A 17,119-nucleotide genomic window follows, 5' to 3' on the forward strand; every position below is an offset into this window, starting at 1 on the left:
AACCGATTTTGGCTGCCATCCGCACGTTAAATCAGATATGAAGGGCAAAAGCAGAATGGGCCCTAATATTGGTCCCTGAGTGACACCACTGGCGCTGACTACTGCACGTGGAACACTGCAGTCATTTTTCACTTTGACCGAAAAGTTTTCTTTTAGAGAGGAAGTTTTCTAACCATAATAACAACTCACTACGCACGCCGTAATTTTCGTTTCAGCATTAATTTATTTATAGGCAACTTATCTGATGCACGGGAAAAATCTATATAAATATGTAATATCAATCGGCCCAATTGGCCCAAAGATAAAGTCGATCCATTAAGAGAGTGAAGGACGTTGCTAGTTACAGAACGGTTCGCCAGACATCCGTTTAAAGAGACTGGAATAACATTATGCTCTAACCCAAAGGATACTATTTTATTAGCTACTCATTATTAATAAATTGTTATTTTATACAAATATTATAAACCGCTAAAATGAAATATAAAACCAGCATGGTATGCACAAACAATAAGATAATATAAAAATATAATTTTTATCATTTATTCATCGACACCAAATTTCTGGATTTAATAGTATTACTGACGGCTCAATAGTATTGAACCGTCATGGGCGTCAGATAGACCTGGGGCGTCAGGTAGAATTGGGGCATCAGGTAGATGTGGGGCGTCAGGTAGAACTAGGGCGTCAGGTAGATCTGGGCTGTCAGATAGAACTGAGACGTCAGGTAGAACAGGGGCGTCAGGTTGAACTGATTCGTCAGGTTGAACTGATTCGTTAGGTAGAACTGGCTCGTCAGGTAGAACGGGGGCGTCAGGTAGAACTGGGGCGTCAGGTAGATCTGGGGCGTCAGGCAAAACTGGGGCGTCAGGTAGAACTGGGGCGTCAAGTAGAACTGGGGGGTCAGGTAGAACTGGGGCGTCAGGTAGAACTGGGGCGTCAGGTAGAACTAGGGCGTCAGGTTGAACTGGGGCGTCAGGTAGAACTGGGGCGTCAGGTGGAACTGAGAAGTCAGGTAGAACTGAGAAGTCAGGTAGAACTGGGGCGCATTTTCCTTCAGAGTTACATTCTAAACCAAGTCCACATTTTCCAGTTGATGTAATTTCCAGCAATCGCCAACAGCTCTGACCTTCATCTAAAACATAAAGAAGAAGTTAGATTTTATCAACATACACCAGAGAAAACGATGAGAAATTATTGTAAAAACAAAGAGAGATGACCACGTGAAAGTCAGTATTTTTCCTCAATAATATCGCCAGTTTTTTAACATTCTTCTTTTTCTTCTTTTTGTGGGTATAAATATGACTGTCTGTTTTTTCCATATGCATCCAGTAAGTTGTCACTCTACTGTTTTCGTGGTCTTCCCATACATCGCCTTCCTATTGAGGAACCGTCGCTCGCCATCCTTACTACTCCATTTATTCTTGTCATTCGGCTTATGTGATCATTACATTCTTCTCTTCTCTTTCTTACCCCGTTATTAATGTTTTCTATTTTGTATCTCAGTCGTATGTCTGTATTTATAGCACTGTCCCATAGTGACTTACTATCGATTTTTCAAAGGAAATTTCATCTCTGCTCTTTCTTGGCAATCTTTTTTTCTTTTCTGTGCCAGGTCGTGTTTCTGCCGCGTATGATCTTTATTGGCCCGATTACTGTGTTGTACTGAATTTTATTTCTTTTTTAATATTTTTATTTCTCTATATTGTTTAAATCAGACAACCTGCGGTTCTGTTTGCTTTATTCACTTAATCTTTCACTTCTGTTTCGACCTTTCCGTAGCTAGATAGTGTGATGCCAAGATATTTGAACTTCATCACTTGTTGTATTATCTGACCCTCCAGCTATAATTTACATTTTATTTGTTTTGCGGTTACAACCATACATTGTTATATAATTTTATGGGGAAAATTTAAAGAATTCATTTTATGCCAAAGCCCACGAGATCGTAAATTTTCCTCACCCCGTAGTGTATAGCTAAAATTTGTAAATAATATAATTAATCGTAAGCAGTGTTTCGTGGTAAAGAGGAAAAGTGTAATGATAAAGATTCTACGAACGGACTTAACAATTCAAAAAAATGGAAATAAATTACGATCGGTTTTAGAAAGTGGATGTATTAGCGGTTGGAGTGAACAATAGAACGTTCCTAAATGGTTTCCTCGAAAGCAACGACGGTAAACAGATTTGTTTAGTTTTAGAATAGAGGGTTTTTTTCTGGGATATAAGAAAGAAGTTAATTTTAATATCTCCTGGAAATTTGACAAGACAGAAAATTTGTATACAACACTATTTGTTCTTAAGAAATGAAAGTAGGGAGGTAATGTTGAGAGGTAATGGCTGAGTCTGAGTTTGATGAGGGAAACATTTTACTGTGTAATTAAGATCTGAAGAGACCAGTCGAGTTTGGAAAGTAGTAATTTTGTGTAAAGTGGTTAATTTGGTGGCCTTGTAAGCAGATTTCTGTTGAGACGAAATCGTTCGTGATCGAGTCGAGAAGTAAAATCTCCTCGTGTCCGAATATATTCCAGTTTTATGTCTGGAACGAGTAGCCGGTTTGTATCAATTTTGCACAAGATATCGAGCTGAGAGAAAAAATTTTGGAATTATAAAGATTGATATTGTTTGTATCGAGTAAGAGACTAAATTAAGTAGAGCTTTCAAGCGAGTGCTGTTTTGTTTGGGAAACAGTTTGGACAAGAAGAACAGTTGCAGCATCCGAGGAGCACGTGTGGGAGAAACGAGGACAACACAATCCATGAGAAGAAGTTAAGAAGATAGATAAGGTTAGTCAGATTATTTGTGAAAAGAGAGAGTTGTTTGACATTACATACCATATTTGTTTTTTGTCAATTTAACAGATTTACAGCATAATTTATTCATTCATAAATTCATAGAGGACATAAGTAATCTATTTAAAGGGTGAAAATTAAATTTTGTTTTTTTTATAATAATAAGAACAGTCCACATTTAAATAAAATTTTGTTAAAAGAAAAGGAGATAGTAGAATTACAGTAGATATATAAAATTGACATTTTAAATTTTCTGGCGGTTATATTAAACAAGAATAAAAAACCGCTAAACGCCGTAAAAATAAGTGGCGCACATAATATTCCAGCTATAAAAGAGCTTCAAATTGCAAACTGTATCAAAGTTACAGTTTTTTCTCTTGTATGCTACAGCTACAAGATTTTATTCTTGTATGGTATACAGCCATCTCCGGGGAACTATCCCGTTTTAATAAATAAATAGTTATTTTATACAAATATTATAAACCGTTTAAATTAAATGAAAAACAAGCATTTAAACAAGCATTTGATAGAGTATGCAGGGTTAGGGCTAAACCAGGCGGGCCACTCTGCAGCGCTACTCTGTGGATCCACAGAGTGGCTGAAACAGGCGATTTTCTAGCGCCGGCGACTACGCTGCGAAGTGGATCGTTTGGAAGGGTGCGGCGTTTAATGTAATGGGTGAGAAAAAACAGTAAGTTTAATCAAATGATTAAAAGCCGGCTAATATTTTTTTAAAAAAGTGTGTTCGTCAAAATCAATGTTTGTAATATCCATAGTTTTAAATATTTTATAAAATTTCAACGCTTTTAGAAAATACCAATAAACTCCATAAATGGAATTAAGAAAAACCAGACAAAAACAGCTATATCAGAGAAAGAAGCACATAAAAAATCAACCAGTACATCTGGTATCCTACAGGCGTAAAATAGTTTGATACAAGCTGACAACTGAGTGAAAGTGAAAAACATGTTAGCTTGCAATCCCCTTTTAACTGATATCTTATCGTTTTGTTTTCAACAAAAAACAATAAAACCCTTTTTGACCTAGGATGGGACCCCACTATTTAACATAAATAAACAAACAAGATTGTAGTATTTGTTTGTTCAGTTCAAATGCATCCAACCTATAATAAAATGTAAATATAAATAGAGAAAACATTGCTTATGTGATTTATTCTTTTCGATAGGGCTATCTTCTTTAAAATCAAAAACAAATAATTCAAAGATGACGTCCCACGCTTTTCCTTTTAATGCCCTATAAATACGCCCTCGGGTTCTTGTATCACATATATCCGGTCTGTTTTGCACTTCAATCAAAAACTGTTCCGAATCGAAATTCATTTTAGGTGCTCACCCTACAATTCTCGTAAACACCTGAGGCAGCTACAAAAGTGGTCCGTCTGAGTGGCGTTTGCCACTAGTGGACGCCACTATAAGTGAGGCTCGGCGACTGTGGCTAGCCACAGTCGCTCGTCTGGGGTGAGACGTCCACTTCGCATAAGTACCCACGGTAAATCATCGGAAGCTGCTTTGTGGATCCACAGAGTAGCGCTGCAGAGTGTCTCGTCTGGTTTGGGCCTTAGACTGTAGACAGCGATGCAGGAACTTGACTTTCCAAAAAAACTTGTCATGTTAATACGGATGTATATAGAACGGTTACGATGTAAGGAGAGTTGGACAACAATACTCGGAGACATTCGAGACAAACTGATTCGAAATAAACCGATAACTAAAACAGGGAGATGCACTCTCACCACAACTTAGCTCTGGAACACATAATCAGAAGGGCACGATTCGCAAAACCGAATACAATATTTTATCGAGAAAGAGCAAACTAACCACTGGCATTTGAAGACGATATCGATCTAATTGGAAACATCCGATTAAGGATGAAAGAGACTTTCGTGAGGTTCGAGAAGGAAGCAGAGAAGAATGGGCTCCAAATAAACGAAGACAAGACCAAAAATATGTATGTATATGAGCCACAATAACCAAAGCAGAGACAGAATATCACCATCGATGACTTTAACTTTGAGCGTGTTAGAGAATTTAAGTATCTTGGAACAACAATAACTGAAGACAATAACGGATCACAAGAAATAAACAATAGGATACTGACCGGCAACAAGTATCTTTTTGCCCTCCAAAATCTTATAACATCGAAAAAGCTAACAAGACATACGAAGATACAAGTGTATAAAACAATCATATGATCCGTTGTGATGTATAGAAGCGAAACATGGACGATATTAAAAGGCAAACGAAGAAAGACTACGTGTTTGGGAAAGAAAAATCCCAAGAAAGATCTTTGGGCCTGTGCTGAATGAAGCAGCAGGACAATATAAGATAAGAACTAACAAAGAGTTCAAAGAACTTTACCCAGACGCCAATATCATAAAAGAAATAAAGTCCACCTCAGAAGACATTCTGACCAAAGAACAGTAGGACTGGTGTGGGAGGAAGTCCCAACTGGAAGAAGACCACGCGGACACACTCGATTCCGGTGGCTAGATATAGCAAGAGACCTTAAAACTATGGGTGTGGAAATGAAGTATAAAACAAGCATGGTTTATGCAAATAATTAGATATTACGAATACAATTTTTATCATTTATTCATCGACAACAAATGTTTGGCTTATACTCTTATTATTGAATCAACATTTATAACTGGGGCACATTTTCCATCATAGTTGCATTCTAAACCATCTATGCATTTTCCAGTTGATGTAATTTCCAGCAATCGCCAACAGCTCTGACCTTCATCTAAAACACAAAGAAGAAGTTAGCTTTCACCAACATCTATCTATTTTCGGGTACACTTGTATTACAATAATTATTTAATTGTTAATAGCATCTTGTCGTATTCCCGCCATTCTTTACCAAACCTCTCTGTCGAAGGCATCGTCTTCTTGTATATTGTGGTAATACATCCATCTCCTGACGCTCTTATTCCACGACTTTCGCGGTTTACCCCGCTTTCTTTATCCTGCTGATCTCCACTGAAATATTTGTTCAGGCCAACGTTCTTCAGGCATTCTTTATAGGTGTCCAAACCATTTCAATGACCTTCTCTCTATTCTATCTACTACCGTTTCCTCAGCGTTCACTCCTGTTCTTACTTCTTCGTTAGTCTTCTTTTCTAATCATGAAATTCTTGTACTTCTTCTGATATAGTCCATTTCTACGGCTAGTAGCCTTTTTTCAGATCTGCGCTAAGACTCCATACTTTCGAGCCATAACACAATACCGACTCCACTATTGCTCTGTCCACCCTTTTCTTGTTTTTATTAGAAATATTCTTATCCCACCAAAATGAATTCAAGATTCCCACAATTTGCCTGCCTTTCCGGATTCTCTGCTTTATCACTGCTCTCGTTAACCCGGTCTTGTCAAACAATGCTCCCAGGTATTTAAATGTTTCCAACTGATTAATGTTAACGTCATCACTGACATGGACTTGAAACCGAGCCTCGTTGTTTACTACCAAATACTCTGTTTTTGCTTTTACCAACATACACGCAAGAAAAAACGACGAAAAATTAATATAAAAACAAATAAAGATGACCACGTGAGAGTATTTTTCCTCAATAATATCGCCAATTTTTTAACAGCTTTGCCAATCGGCAATCTGCGTCTCTGTTTGCTATATTCACTTGATCTTCCACTTCTGTTTCGAGCTTTCCGTAGCTAGATAGTGTAATGACAATATATTTGAACTTCATCACTAACTTGTTGTATTACCTGACCCTCCATTTTTAATTTACATCTTATTTGATTTGCGGTTACAATCATGCATTTTGTCTTTTTTGGAGAAATTGACATTTTAAATATTCTGGTGGTTATATTAAATTGGTGCAGAATACGTTGTAAACCATCTTCTCTTTGAGAAATTAGTATTGCATCGTCTGAATAATTATTTTTAAGTTGTTTTCTCCCATTTGGTATACTTTTTTAGTTTTTACTGATTTTACAATCTCATCCATGATCATATTGAACAATTAAGTACTCGGTTAGTCCATTTTCTACTTTTACTTATATTGTGTTGTTCTGGTAGATATTTTCGGTCGTTTTAAGAATTATTCTCTACAGGGTGATTTATTAGTAGGGTAAAGCTCAATAGCTCCGCTATAGTAATAGATAGCAATAAAAGTTAATAACAAAAATTTTAGCCACCTTTGAGCTTCACATTACAAAATTTGTTAGAATGTTACAGGGTGTTCGATAACACAGTGGCAGACCTAACTTATGTTTTTTTTAAATGGAACACCCTCTATTTTATTTTATATTCGAAATCTTGTTACCTAAAGTTATAACCAATTTTGTATGAAAATCGTAACAAGTTCAACTCCTTGTATAAATAAAAATAAGGACAACAGCAATGGTTTATTAATGCCATATTTTTTAGCGTATTGTCAAAATTTTCAAGAATGGTCGATATTGCTAATTTTCTTTATATCAAATACAGGGTGAGTCAAAAGGAAAGTACATTATTTTCTCAGTAATGTTAAATGGAACACCCTGTATTTTATATCATTATTGAAAAGTAACATTAACGTACTTTAATTTTTATATAACATTCCCTATGCCCAAATTTATTAGCTTTCGAGATATTTTCATTTTTCAGAGCAAATTATTTTAGGTGTTTAAATTTATCTAAATTTTAAGTAAGCCAGGACTGAATTGACAATTGAAGATTCCGGTAATCAATGTAACACTGTAGCAAATAAAGAACTAAAAATAATTTATTAGTAATACATTTTATAAAAAAAACACAACCACTAAATTAGTAATAAATTTTACAAAAAAAACACACAAACACAAAATACAATATTTTGTAAAGACAATTAAACACTACTTTTGTATGTAAATTTAACAATCTAACAAATAAAGAACGAAACATAATTTATCAGTAATACATTTTGCAAAAAAACATGTTTGAAAAAATTAGAAGCTACTTTTAATAAAATATTTTTAATATTTAATTACATAAGGTGTTCAAAATTATCTCCTAACACTACTTACTCTACGGAGCATTTGTAAATTAACACATCAAAATACACTTTGTATTCTATTTTTCATCTCATCCCTTGTTGTTGAAGGTATTTTATAAACTTCATTTTTAACGCAACCCCAAAAAATCAGTCCAGTTTATTAAATTCTGGTGATTTGGGTGGCCACGCTACTGGTCCATTGATAAATGAAAATATCTTGAAAACTAATAAATTTAGACATAGGGAATGTTATCTAAAAATTAAAGTACGGTAATGGTACTTTTCAATAGTGATATAAAATACAGGGTGTTTCATTTAAAATTACTGAGAAAATAATGTACTTGCGTTTTGACTCACCCTGTATTTGATATAAAGAAAATTAGCAATATCGACCATTCTTAAGAATTTTGACAATACGTTAAAAATATGGCATTAATAAACCATTCTTGTTTTGCTTATTTTTATTTATACAGGGAGTTGAACTTGTTACGATTTTCATAAAAAATTGGTTATAACTTTGTAAATAACCTGTATAACATAACAAATGTTTATATTTTTGTGATGGAGAAGTTAAGAGGATTTCGAATTTAAAATAAAATATTTTGGTGTTCCATTAAAAAAAAACATAAGTTTGGTCTGCCACTGTGTTATCGAACACCCTGTAAAATTCTAACTAATTTTGTAATGTGAAGCTCAAAGGTGGCTAAAATTTTTGTTATAAACTTTTATTGCTATCTATTACTATAGCGGAGCTATTGAGCTTTACCTTACTAATCAACCGTCCTGTATAGTACAACAAATAAAGAACGTGCTTTAATTTTACACTGTCTTCTTATTTTGTCTTTAATCATTATCCTGGGATCATAGAGGAATTCATATTGATGGCGAAAGATAGATGCACCTTAGATTTGCAGAAGCAATCGTTCATCGATCACGGATAACATCGTCGAGGCAAATCATATGCTTGAAGAAATGGCACAACCTGTATCACCAGTAGGTCTCCGAATAAACGTAAGCAAAACTCAAATAATGACAAATTTAGTGCTTTCATAAAACATCAGAATAGACGACGCCGATATAACAGAAATATATGTGTATAAATACCTTTGACATGGGACGAAAATTGGATAGAATAACCAAACGCATGCGCATACTATATTATGAAGAGTGCATATTACCGGTGATAAAAAACGGAACATAGACCGTAACATTAACGAAAAGATCATCAGAAAATCCAAGAGTAACCCAGATGACCATGGAGAGAGCCATGCTAGAAATCACAAGGAGAGACAGAATACCAAATAATACCAGGCAAAGAACAAAAATCAAAGACATAGTAGAACATGTAGCAAAAAAGAAATGGAGATGGCAGGTCATGTAGCAAGAACCCCGAATAATAGGTGGACTAGAAGATTATAAGACTGTGAGGCAGCGGTTTCCACTGACCGTACGCCATGGATATCCGATAATACGTGAACTGTGATTCAACGCAGAAAAGAACATAAAACTAGATACGGAACAAACGATGAATACAGAGCGTTATCGAGAGAAATCAGAAAACAGTGCCGCAAAGATAAAGCTGATAACATCTCTCAAATATGCAGAGAGATAGAGGAACATGGCTGTCGAAATGAACCGAGGGACTTATTCCAGAAGATCAAACTCCTTACCAGAAAATTTAAACCTCAAACGTGATCTGTAATAGCAGTAATAGATATGGAAGGTAATTTAAGGACAGATACTGATGAAATATTGGAAACATGGCGAAACTACTGTGGAGAGCTATATAAAAATAACTAAGTATCAGCAGAAAATCAGTGGCCTTCTGACTACCCTAGAGAACATACTGTCTTACTTGCTGAAGTCACAGATGCAATTAAATTGCTAAAGAGAAATAAATCCCCAGGCATTGATTCAATACCATGTGAAATACTACAGTTACTAGGTGACAAAGGGTTACATATCATCCATTCTATCTGTGTAGCTATTTGGAATCCAGGAAAATGGCCATGTAATTGGTGTACCTCAATTTATATCCCACTACACAAAAAAGGAACTACTACCAGATGTGAAAACTACCGCACACTGTCAATAATACCACATGCTAGTAAAATCTTTTTGCATATCATAAAAAACAGATTAAAAACCTATCTACATTACCAAATACCTCAGGAACATGCAAGGTTTGTAAATGGTAAAGGTACAAGGGAACAAATCCTGAACCTGAGACCACTCATTGAAAAGTCTAGAGAATTTCAAGTACCTATGATTATATGCTTCGTTGACTACAAAAAGACATTTGACTGTGGGTAAGCTGGATAAATCTGTGATCAATTTTAATAGAAATGGGCGCACCAATGCACCTGGTGACACTTATTAAAAATCTGTACCAGTCTAATATAGCGACAGTACGATTAGATCGGAAGTTCTCAAACCAATTCAAGACCGAGAGAGATGTTAGACAAGGATACGTGTTGTCACCTGACTTATTTAACATTTATGGTGAACATGTCATCAGGATGGTCTTAGAAGGATGGGCCGGTGGAGTAACAGTAGCTGGTAGGAACATTTCCAATTTAAGATATGCTGATGACACTACACTTATAGCAGCAAATGAGCAAGAAACGTTTGATCTTCTGCGAAGAGTTGAGTACAAAAGCAATAAAGTTGGTCTGAAAATCAATAAAGCTAAGACAAAAATAATGGTCGTCGACAGATTCGACACTATTCAACTGACTAACATATTACAGGAATACCAGATAGTAAACACCTTTATCTATCTCGTGTCTAGTATAACTAACGATGGTAACTGTGAAGCAGAAGTTCGGAGACGTATTGGTATGGCAAAAAATGCGGTGAGTCGCCTAACTAAAGTTTGGAAAGACAGATCTATCTCTCAAAATATCAAGATGAGACTGGTGAATGCCTTTGTATTCTCAATATTTCTATACGGAACAGAGACTTGGACTCTTCGCGCATGCAAGCGCCAAAAAATTGATGCCTTTGAGATGTGGTGCTGGAGAAGAATGCTGCGCATACCTTGGACAGCTCATAGTACAAACGTTTCCATTCTAAACCAACTCAATATTAAAAAAGGCGGTCCACAATATGTCTGCAACGAATTCTGCAATTCTTTGGTCACGTGGTTTGTAGAGGTGACGACAGTTTGGAGAGATTAATTGTTTCTGGAAACGTTCCGGGGAGAAGATCAAGAGGACGATCACCAACTAGATGGTCTGATCAAATAAAGCATTCAGCTGGAAACTCATTCTGCGAAGCTCTTGGATAGAGACCAATGGAGAAACATTGTTAGGAATATTGGAAGAAATCACGATCCTCAGTAACGGGGAAACGACAAGAGATAGAGAGAAGATTATTGGAATGGTGCTCGTGAGCGGACAAACAAAGCAGAAGCCGACCACCAACACGCTGGAGTGACGACGTATGCCGGGATCTGGATGATAGTAGCTTAAGATATCGAGGCATGGAGAAACTTAGAGGAGGTCTATGTTTAGCTTGATAACTATAACGGCTAGATAATGATGATGGTAGACACGAGCAATTATGATGATTTAATAAATACTCACATAATTTCTCGTAGCATGAATCACAACATCCGCAAAAACTTCCTTTTTCTACCAATATTTCATAGTGTTTGCAAGTAATATTTTGTTCACAGCTAACAAGGCTACAATAGATGTGGCTACACACAATACCATCTACTGCCTGATAAACGGCGAAAAGTACAACCGTGGCTAATATTAAATTTTTCATGTTGAACTGTTAATTAATTTAAGTCGACTCTCAGGTTGAGTTTATTATTGTTACTATTTTGTATTCCTTATATTACTACTATTATTACTTTTTATTATGTGACTAAATTATTATTTTGTATTATGTGAAATTAAAAAGGACAATGTAAAAAATCCGAAAAATGTGTTCAACATGAGTTGCTTGGTAAAACATCGAAAAATAAATGAAATATAAAAATGCTTTTCAAAATAATAGCACAATGCAAAATTAATTTTGCATTAATTTGCATGGATAATTAATATCTATTAATTTTTGTTATCTTTTAATTAATTTTTATTTTATTTAATTTTATTTGAATATTAAATATATTTTATTTAACAATTTAATTTATAAAACAATGGCATACTGCACAATATTTTATTAATTATTAATTTTTATTGTTCTTTAATTAATTATTTTTACTTATTAATTTTATTTAAGCTAAAGCGGGTAAACAATAAAAACAGTCCAGAATGTGTCCTACAATTTACAATCTGTTTTTATTCTAATCTAATTTATTGAAAATTCTTAAACTTGGTGTTTCTTCCTATATGCATACCTACTTATACATAAGGCAAGGCTCGTTGGTGAGTTTTTAATTAAGCCGCTCATTGTGAGTACCGGCGTTGTTTGACTATCCCCAAAATCAAGGGTTGCCCGTTAAGCCATCATCACCATACCGAAAATATTCTTCGTCGTCTCGTATGCCGTTCTGGACTTCATCCGTGACCCTGGAAAAGGGACTCTTAGCAGGTGCTAGCTTCCCGGGTCAAGAAGCTCCTGAAATCTGCAAAGAGCACGGATTGATTCACTTTCCCTGATAGGACTATCCAATAGAATCCAAGGGACTCCAAAGGAGTTTCTACCCGCTACCTGATAGCTATGAAACGGAAGACTTTTGACCAATGCGTTCTTCCTATTATAACAAACGCAGCAGAAGCTCTCACGCTTACAAAAATAACAGCACAAAAAATGCGAGTGGCACAAAAGCCTATGGAAAGATCGATTCTCAGCGTGACAAAAAAAGACAAAATAAGGAACCAAGACCTAAGGAAAAGAACATGTAAACTATTTGCATTTAACAAACGTCTTCCCCAAGGTCTTCCTCTCCTACTCCTGTCAAAAACCCACAGATCAACATTTCTTCATATTGGGGATTATGTCTCGACGTTGAATATGACGAAACCATCTTAACCTATGCTCTCTCATTTTGGACTTAATTGGTACCAAATATTGAATGGGTTGCATATGTGAGTCCATATTAAATGTAGTAATGAAACACAGACTTACTCACAATCATTTAATTATACTTTGACGACCGGTTTCGATCTCTACATTATACAGATCATCTTCAGGTCGGCGTTACAAGTAGTTAAATGCTACAATTAAAGAAAACCAGAGTTAGAACCTTATCTGGTTGCACAAGTGTTAACAGAAAGCCAAATTCGAAAAAAAATTTTTGAAATAAAGGTTTTCAACTGTTGACATTTCAGAATATTGATACCTACAAATGCACACCTATGAGTTAAAATGCTCATAAGCATATATGAGCAAATGGGTGCATGTAGTTTGTGAATATGTGTTGAAATTTAAATTATTAACAATTAAAAACAAATTAAACCATTAAGCAAACTTAAATATGCATCCAAACTCAAAATAATAATAACAAATAGATAGTAATATTGTTCAAACCTACTTACATGCCGTTACAAGGGATGCGTTGCCACTTAGTTGTTATCATATTAATTCGTCCAACTTATGCTAATTGGTTTGCTGGTAGGGTTATACGGTAAACAGACATGTTACGCAGGTCAAAACAAAGTAAATTTTTGAATTTGGAATGGATCCTGAATTTACTTTGTTTTGACCTGCGTAACATGTCTGTTTACCGTATAACCCTACCAGCAAACCAACTAGCATAAGTTGGACGAATTAATATGATAACAACTAAGTGGCAACGCATCCCTTGTAACGGCATGTAAGTAGGTTTGAACAATATTACTATCTATTTGTTATTATTATTTTGAGTTTGGATGCATATTTAAGTTTGCTTAATGGTTTAATTTGTTTTTAATTGTTAATAATTTAAATTTCAACGCATATTCACAAACTACATGCACCCATTTGCTCATATATGCTTATGAGCATTTTAACTCATAGGTGTGCATTTGTAGGTATCAATATTCTGAAATGTCAACAGTTGAATTTTAAAAATTTTTTTTCGAATTTGGCTTTCTGTTAACACTTGTGCAACCAGATAATGTTCTAATTCTGGTTTTCTTTAATTGTAGCATTTAACTACGTGTAACGCCGACCTGAAGATGATCTGTATAATGTAGAGATCGAAACCGGTCGTCAAAGTATAATTAAATGATTGTGAGTAAGTCTGTGTTTCATTACTACATTTAATTGGTACCATTTCTAGACTTCTTCTTATATACTTATTCTTAATTTTATCTTTATTTGCCACTCATCCACCTAAGTATTCTCATTTTTTCAAATGCATTCGTTGTTCCTCTTCCATTTTAATTGCCCACATTCAGTTCCGTAGATCATAGCTGATCTTTTGGCTGTTTTATAGAATTTTCTTTTCAGCTTCATTGGAATTTTTCTATCACACAACACCCGCTTCCTTCCACTCCATCCAACCAGCCCTAATTCGACTGCATGCATCTCCATTCATTTCTTATTACTCTCAAATACTGATAATGGGTACTTAAAACTTATTACTTTTCACAAAAAGTTCACCTTCCAAAGAACAATTTTATTTCAATTCATACAATGGATATTATAATTATTATTCATGGATGATGCAGTGGTAAAAATGCAATAATCAATGTTAAAAAATTATATCATTCTTCCTTAGAGGTCGTACCAAAGATTAACATTACTACTAACTACTATCGTTTTACAGCGTTCTCCGACGCTTTTCGGCTCCTAACCGCTATTCTTCTCTGTTTAGCCATAGACCTGGACGGATTTATCTTTCCTCTAGCTCCTTTTCAATTCCCTTCCCTCTGCTCCTTCTCGGCCTTCGTTTTTCCTTCTCCCTTGTGGTGTCCACGTCAAAATCTGTTTAGGGATCCTGTCATCTGTCATTCTGTGTACATAGCCGTACTTTATGAGTTGTTTTGTTTTTTAGGGCAGTCAATGAGGGTATGTGGCTCCGAATTCCATTCTACTATATAGATTTACGTGATATTTTCACAGTAAGTAGGGAATAGCCCAAGAAACAAAGTCTACCCTATGCCGATGTGTGCTTTTGTCTTGGGGGCGGTTCTCACCCCTTCTCGGGGGTGGAAAATTTTTTGCTTAAATAACTACGGAAACTAGAGAATCTAATACTAAGCAAAAACTGTTCTATAATTTATTTTCGAAAACTCAATACTTTTTGAATTATTCCTGGTTGAAAATTGGCCATTTTCATTGAAACATAACACCTTTTCAAACGGTTTTTTGCGAATACCTTAAAAACTATGCATCTAACTAAAAAAACTATATAAAACATTTTTGTAGCTCATAAAATAATAAAGAGATTCTCTCCTTTATGAATCTTCTAGTTATAACACAAAAAGAGATATGGTAAGTGAAAATAACTTGTTTTCTTGGTGCATGCTCAAATCAGTGTGTTTAACTTGAAATAACAGAGAAACGGTCGATTTTAGGTGTATAATGCTACCAATAACTTTTGTTGTGCTTGAAAAGACCTATAAATTAAGCCATATTAAATGTCGATTACATTCAAACTATGCGAGATAAACTGTAAAAAATTTGATGACTAACGTATTTTAAGAAAAAAATTAGAAGTATATGTAACCCCTCATCCACAAAAAATAAAATGCATCGTTTTCCTTCTACAATACATTTTACTATAGTGTTCTTTTTATGTTCAAAAAGTTGGGCGGGTTTAAAATGAATGGTTTTTGAAAAAAATAAAATCAAATTGTTTTTTTTTCAATTCAAATGTTTTTCAAAATGTTTTTAAGGTATTCGCAAAAACCGTTTGAAAAGGTGTTACATTTCAATGAAAATGGCCAATTTTCAACCACGAATAACTCAAAAAGTATTGAGTTTTCAAAAAAAAAATTATACAGGGTGATTGATTAGTAGGGTAAAGCTCAATAGCTCCGCTATAGTAATAGATAGCAATAAAAGTTAATAAGAAAAATTTTAGCCACCTTTGAGCTTCACATTACAAAATTAGTTAGAATGTTACAGGGTGCTCGATAACACAGTGGCAGACATAACTTATGTTTTTTTAAATGGAACACCCTATATTTTATTTTATACTCGAAATCCTGTTAATTCTCCATCACAAAAATATAAAGGTTTGTAATGTTATACAGGGTATTTACAAAGTTATAACCAATTTTGTATGAAAATCGTAACAAGTTCAATTCCCTGTATAAATAAAAATAAGCAAAACAGCAATGGTTTATTAATGCCATATTTTTACCCTATTGTCAAAATTTTGAAGAATTGTCGATATTGCTAATTTTCTTTATATCAAATACAGGGTGAGTCAAAACGCAAGTACATTATTTTCTCAGTAATTTTAAATAGAACACCCTGTATTTTATATCACTATTGAAAAGTACCATTACCGTACGCATCTAAACATTCCGTATATGTATTTGGAACCTAGGAGTTTTCTATTGGTTCGTTGCAGCACGCGGTCATATTTCAACCAATAGGCGGCGAGGTCCCAAACGCATATACGGAATGTTATTCGGTTCCAAATTCATATACGGAATGTTAAATATCGTACACCGAAAAAGATAAGTTTTTATTAGAGTCTGTTAAAAGGAGATTGATTTTAAAGACTTGTTACTGTATTATTAAATAAAAATAAAACAATTATATGCTTTTTCTCATGAGCATTTTTCAGTGCGTCAGAGTTTTTCGATTTCTTTCTAACGGATTAAATTGTATATGACAGAAAAAAGGCACGTGCGTCGGTGATTACTTTGGTAATTATTCTAGTTCGGTGATTATTCTAGTTGTCGATAGATGGCGCTATAATAAAAAAATTATTTACTAATTATATAATATATCTACGAATATAATCTTTACAATTTATTAAGACTATACAAATCAAAGAAAATACCATTTTATAAATGCAATAAAAACAAAAGACTAAGTTTTTCAAACTAATAAAAATATTTGTATATTAAATATTTTTAAAAGATTTTTAATTGAAAAACTTTATTGGCCCATTTCCTGGTGACAACCTCCAAGGCTTCTACAATATGCAAGCACATGGATGCTGCAGTGAAGACTAAAAGGAAGGAATTCTACACTATGCAATTCACAACCCCCGTCTGCAGCATGGTAAAGTTCCAACGGAAAATGGACCTAGTTACTCTATAGGAGTAATACTAATATAAAAATAAAAATGTATACCATTTTTATTCATTCAGTTGCCGTGCGAAACCAAAACTGTCTTAATTTTTACTCAGATCAGAGAGTGCAGCCAGCACTCTTATCGACGATTTCACCTCTTGTTAGAGGTTCATCAGAGACTGCATAGGCTGCTTTTCTCTGGCC

At 34.6% G+C, this 17,119-nt stretch overlaps 1 protein-coding gene across 1 annotated transcript; it reads right to left on the bottom strand.

Moving 5' to 3' along the window:
* Window positions 1-395: 395 nt before the first annotated feature.
* Window positions 396-11,762, bottom strand: LOC114330571 (IgA FC receptor). Its single transcript, XM_028279959.2, has 2 exons — window positions 11,368-11,762; window positions 396-1,132 (listed from the first exon to the last, which is right to left on the bottom strand). The coding sequence occupies exons 1-2, from the start codon at window positions 11,552-11,554 to the stop codon at window positions 576-578; spliced, it is 744 nt and encodes a 247-aa protein (XP_028135760.2). The 5' UTR covers window positions 11,555-11,762; the 3' UTR covers window positions 396-575.
* Between the last annotated feature and the right edge of the window lie 5,357 nt (window positions 11,763-17,119).

The sequence above is a fragment of the Diabrotica virgifera genome, chromosome 1 (genome assembly GCF_917563875.1).
Source record: "Diabrotica virgifera virgifera chromosome 1, PGI_DIABVI_V3a".
NCBI classification, from domain to species: domain Eukaryota; kingdom Metazoa; phylum Arthropoda; class Insecta; order Coleoptera; family Chrysomelidae; genus Diabrotica; species Diabrotica virgifera.

Excerpts from the sequence above, each read along its gene's own strand:
- LOC114330571 (XM_028279959.2), bottom strand. The coding sequence starts at position 11,554 with ATGAAAAATTTAATATTAGCCACGGTTGTACTTTTCGCCGTTTATCAG. Across the intron at positions 1,133-11,367 it reads TTCATGCTACGAGAAATTAT|ATGAAGGTCAGAGCTGTTGG; the intron begins GTGAGTATTTAT and ends TTTATGTTTTAG.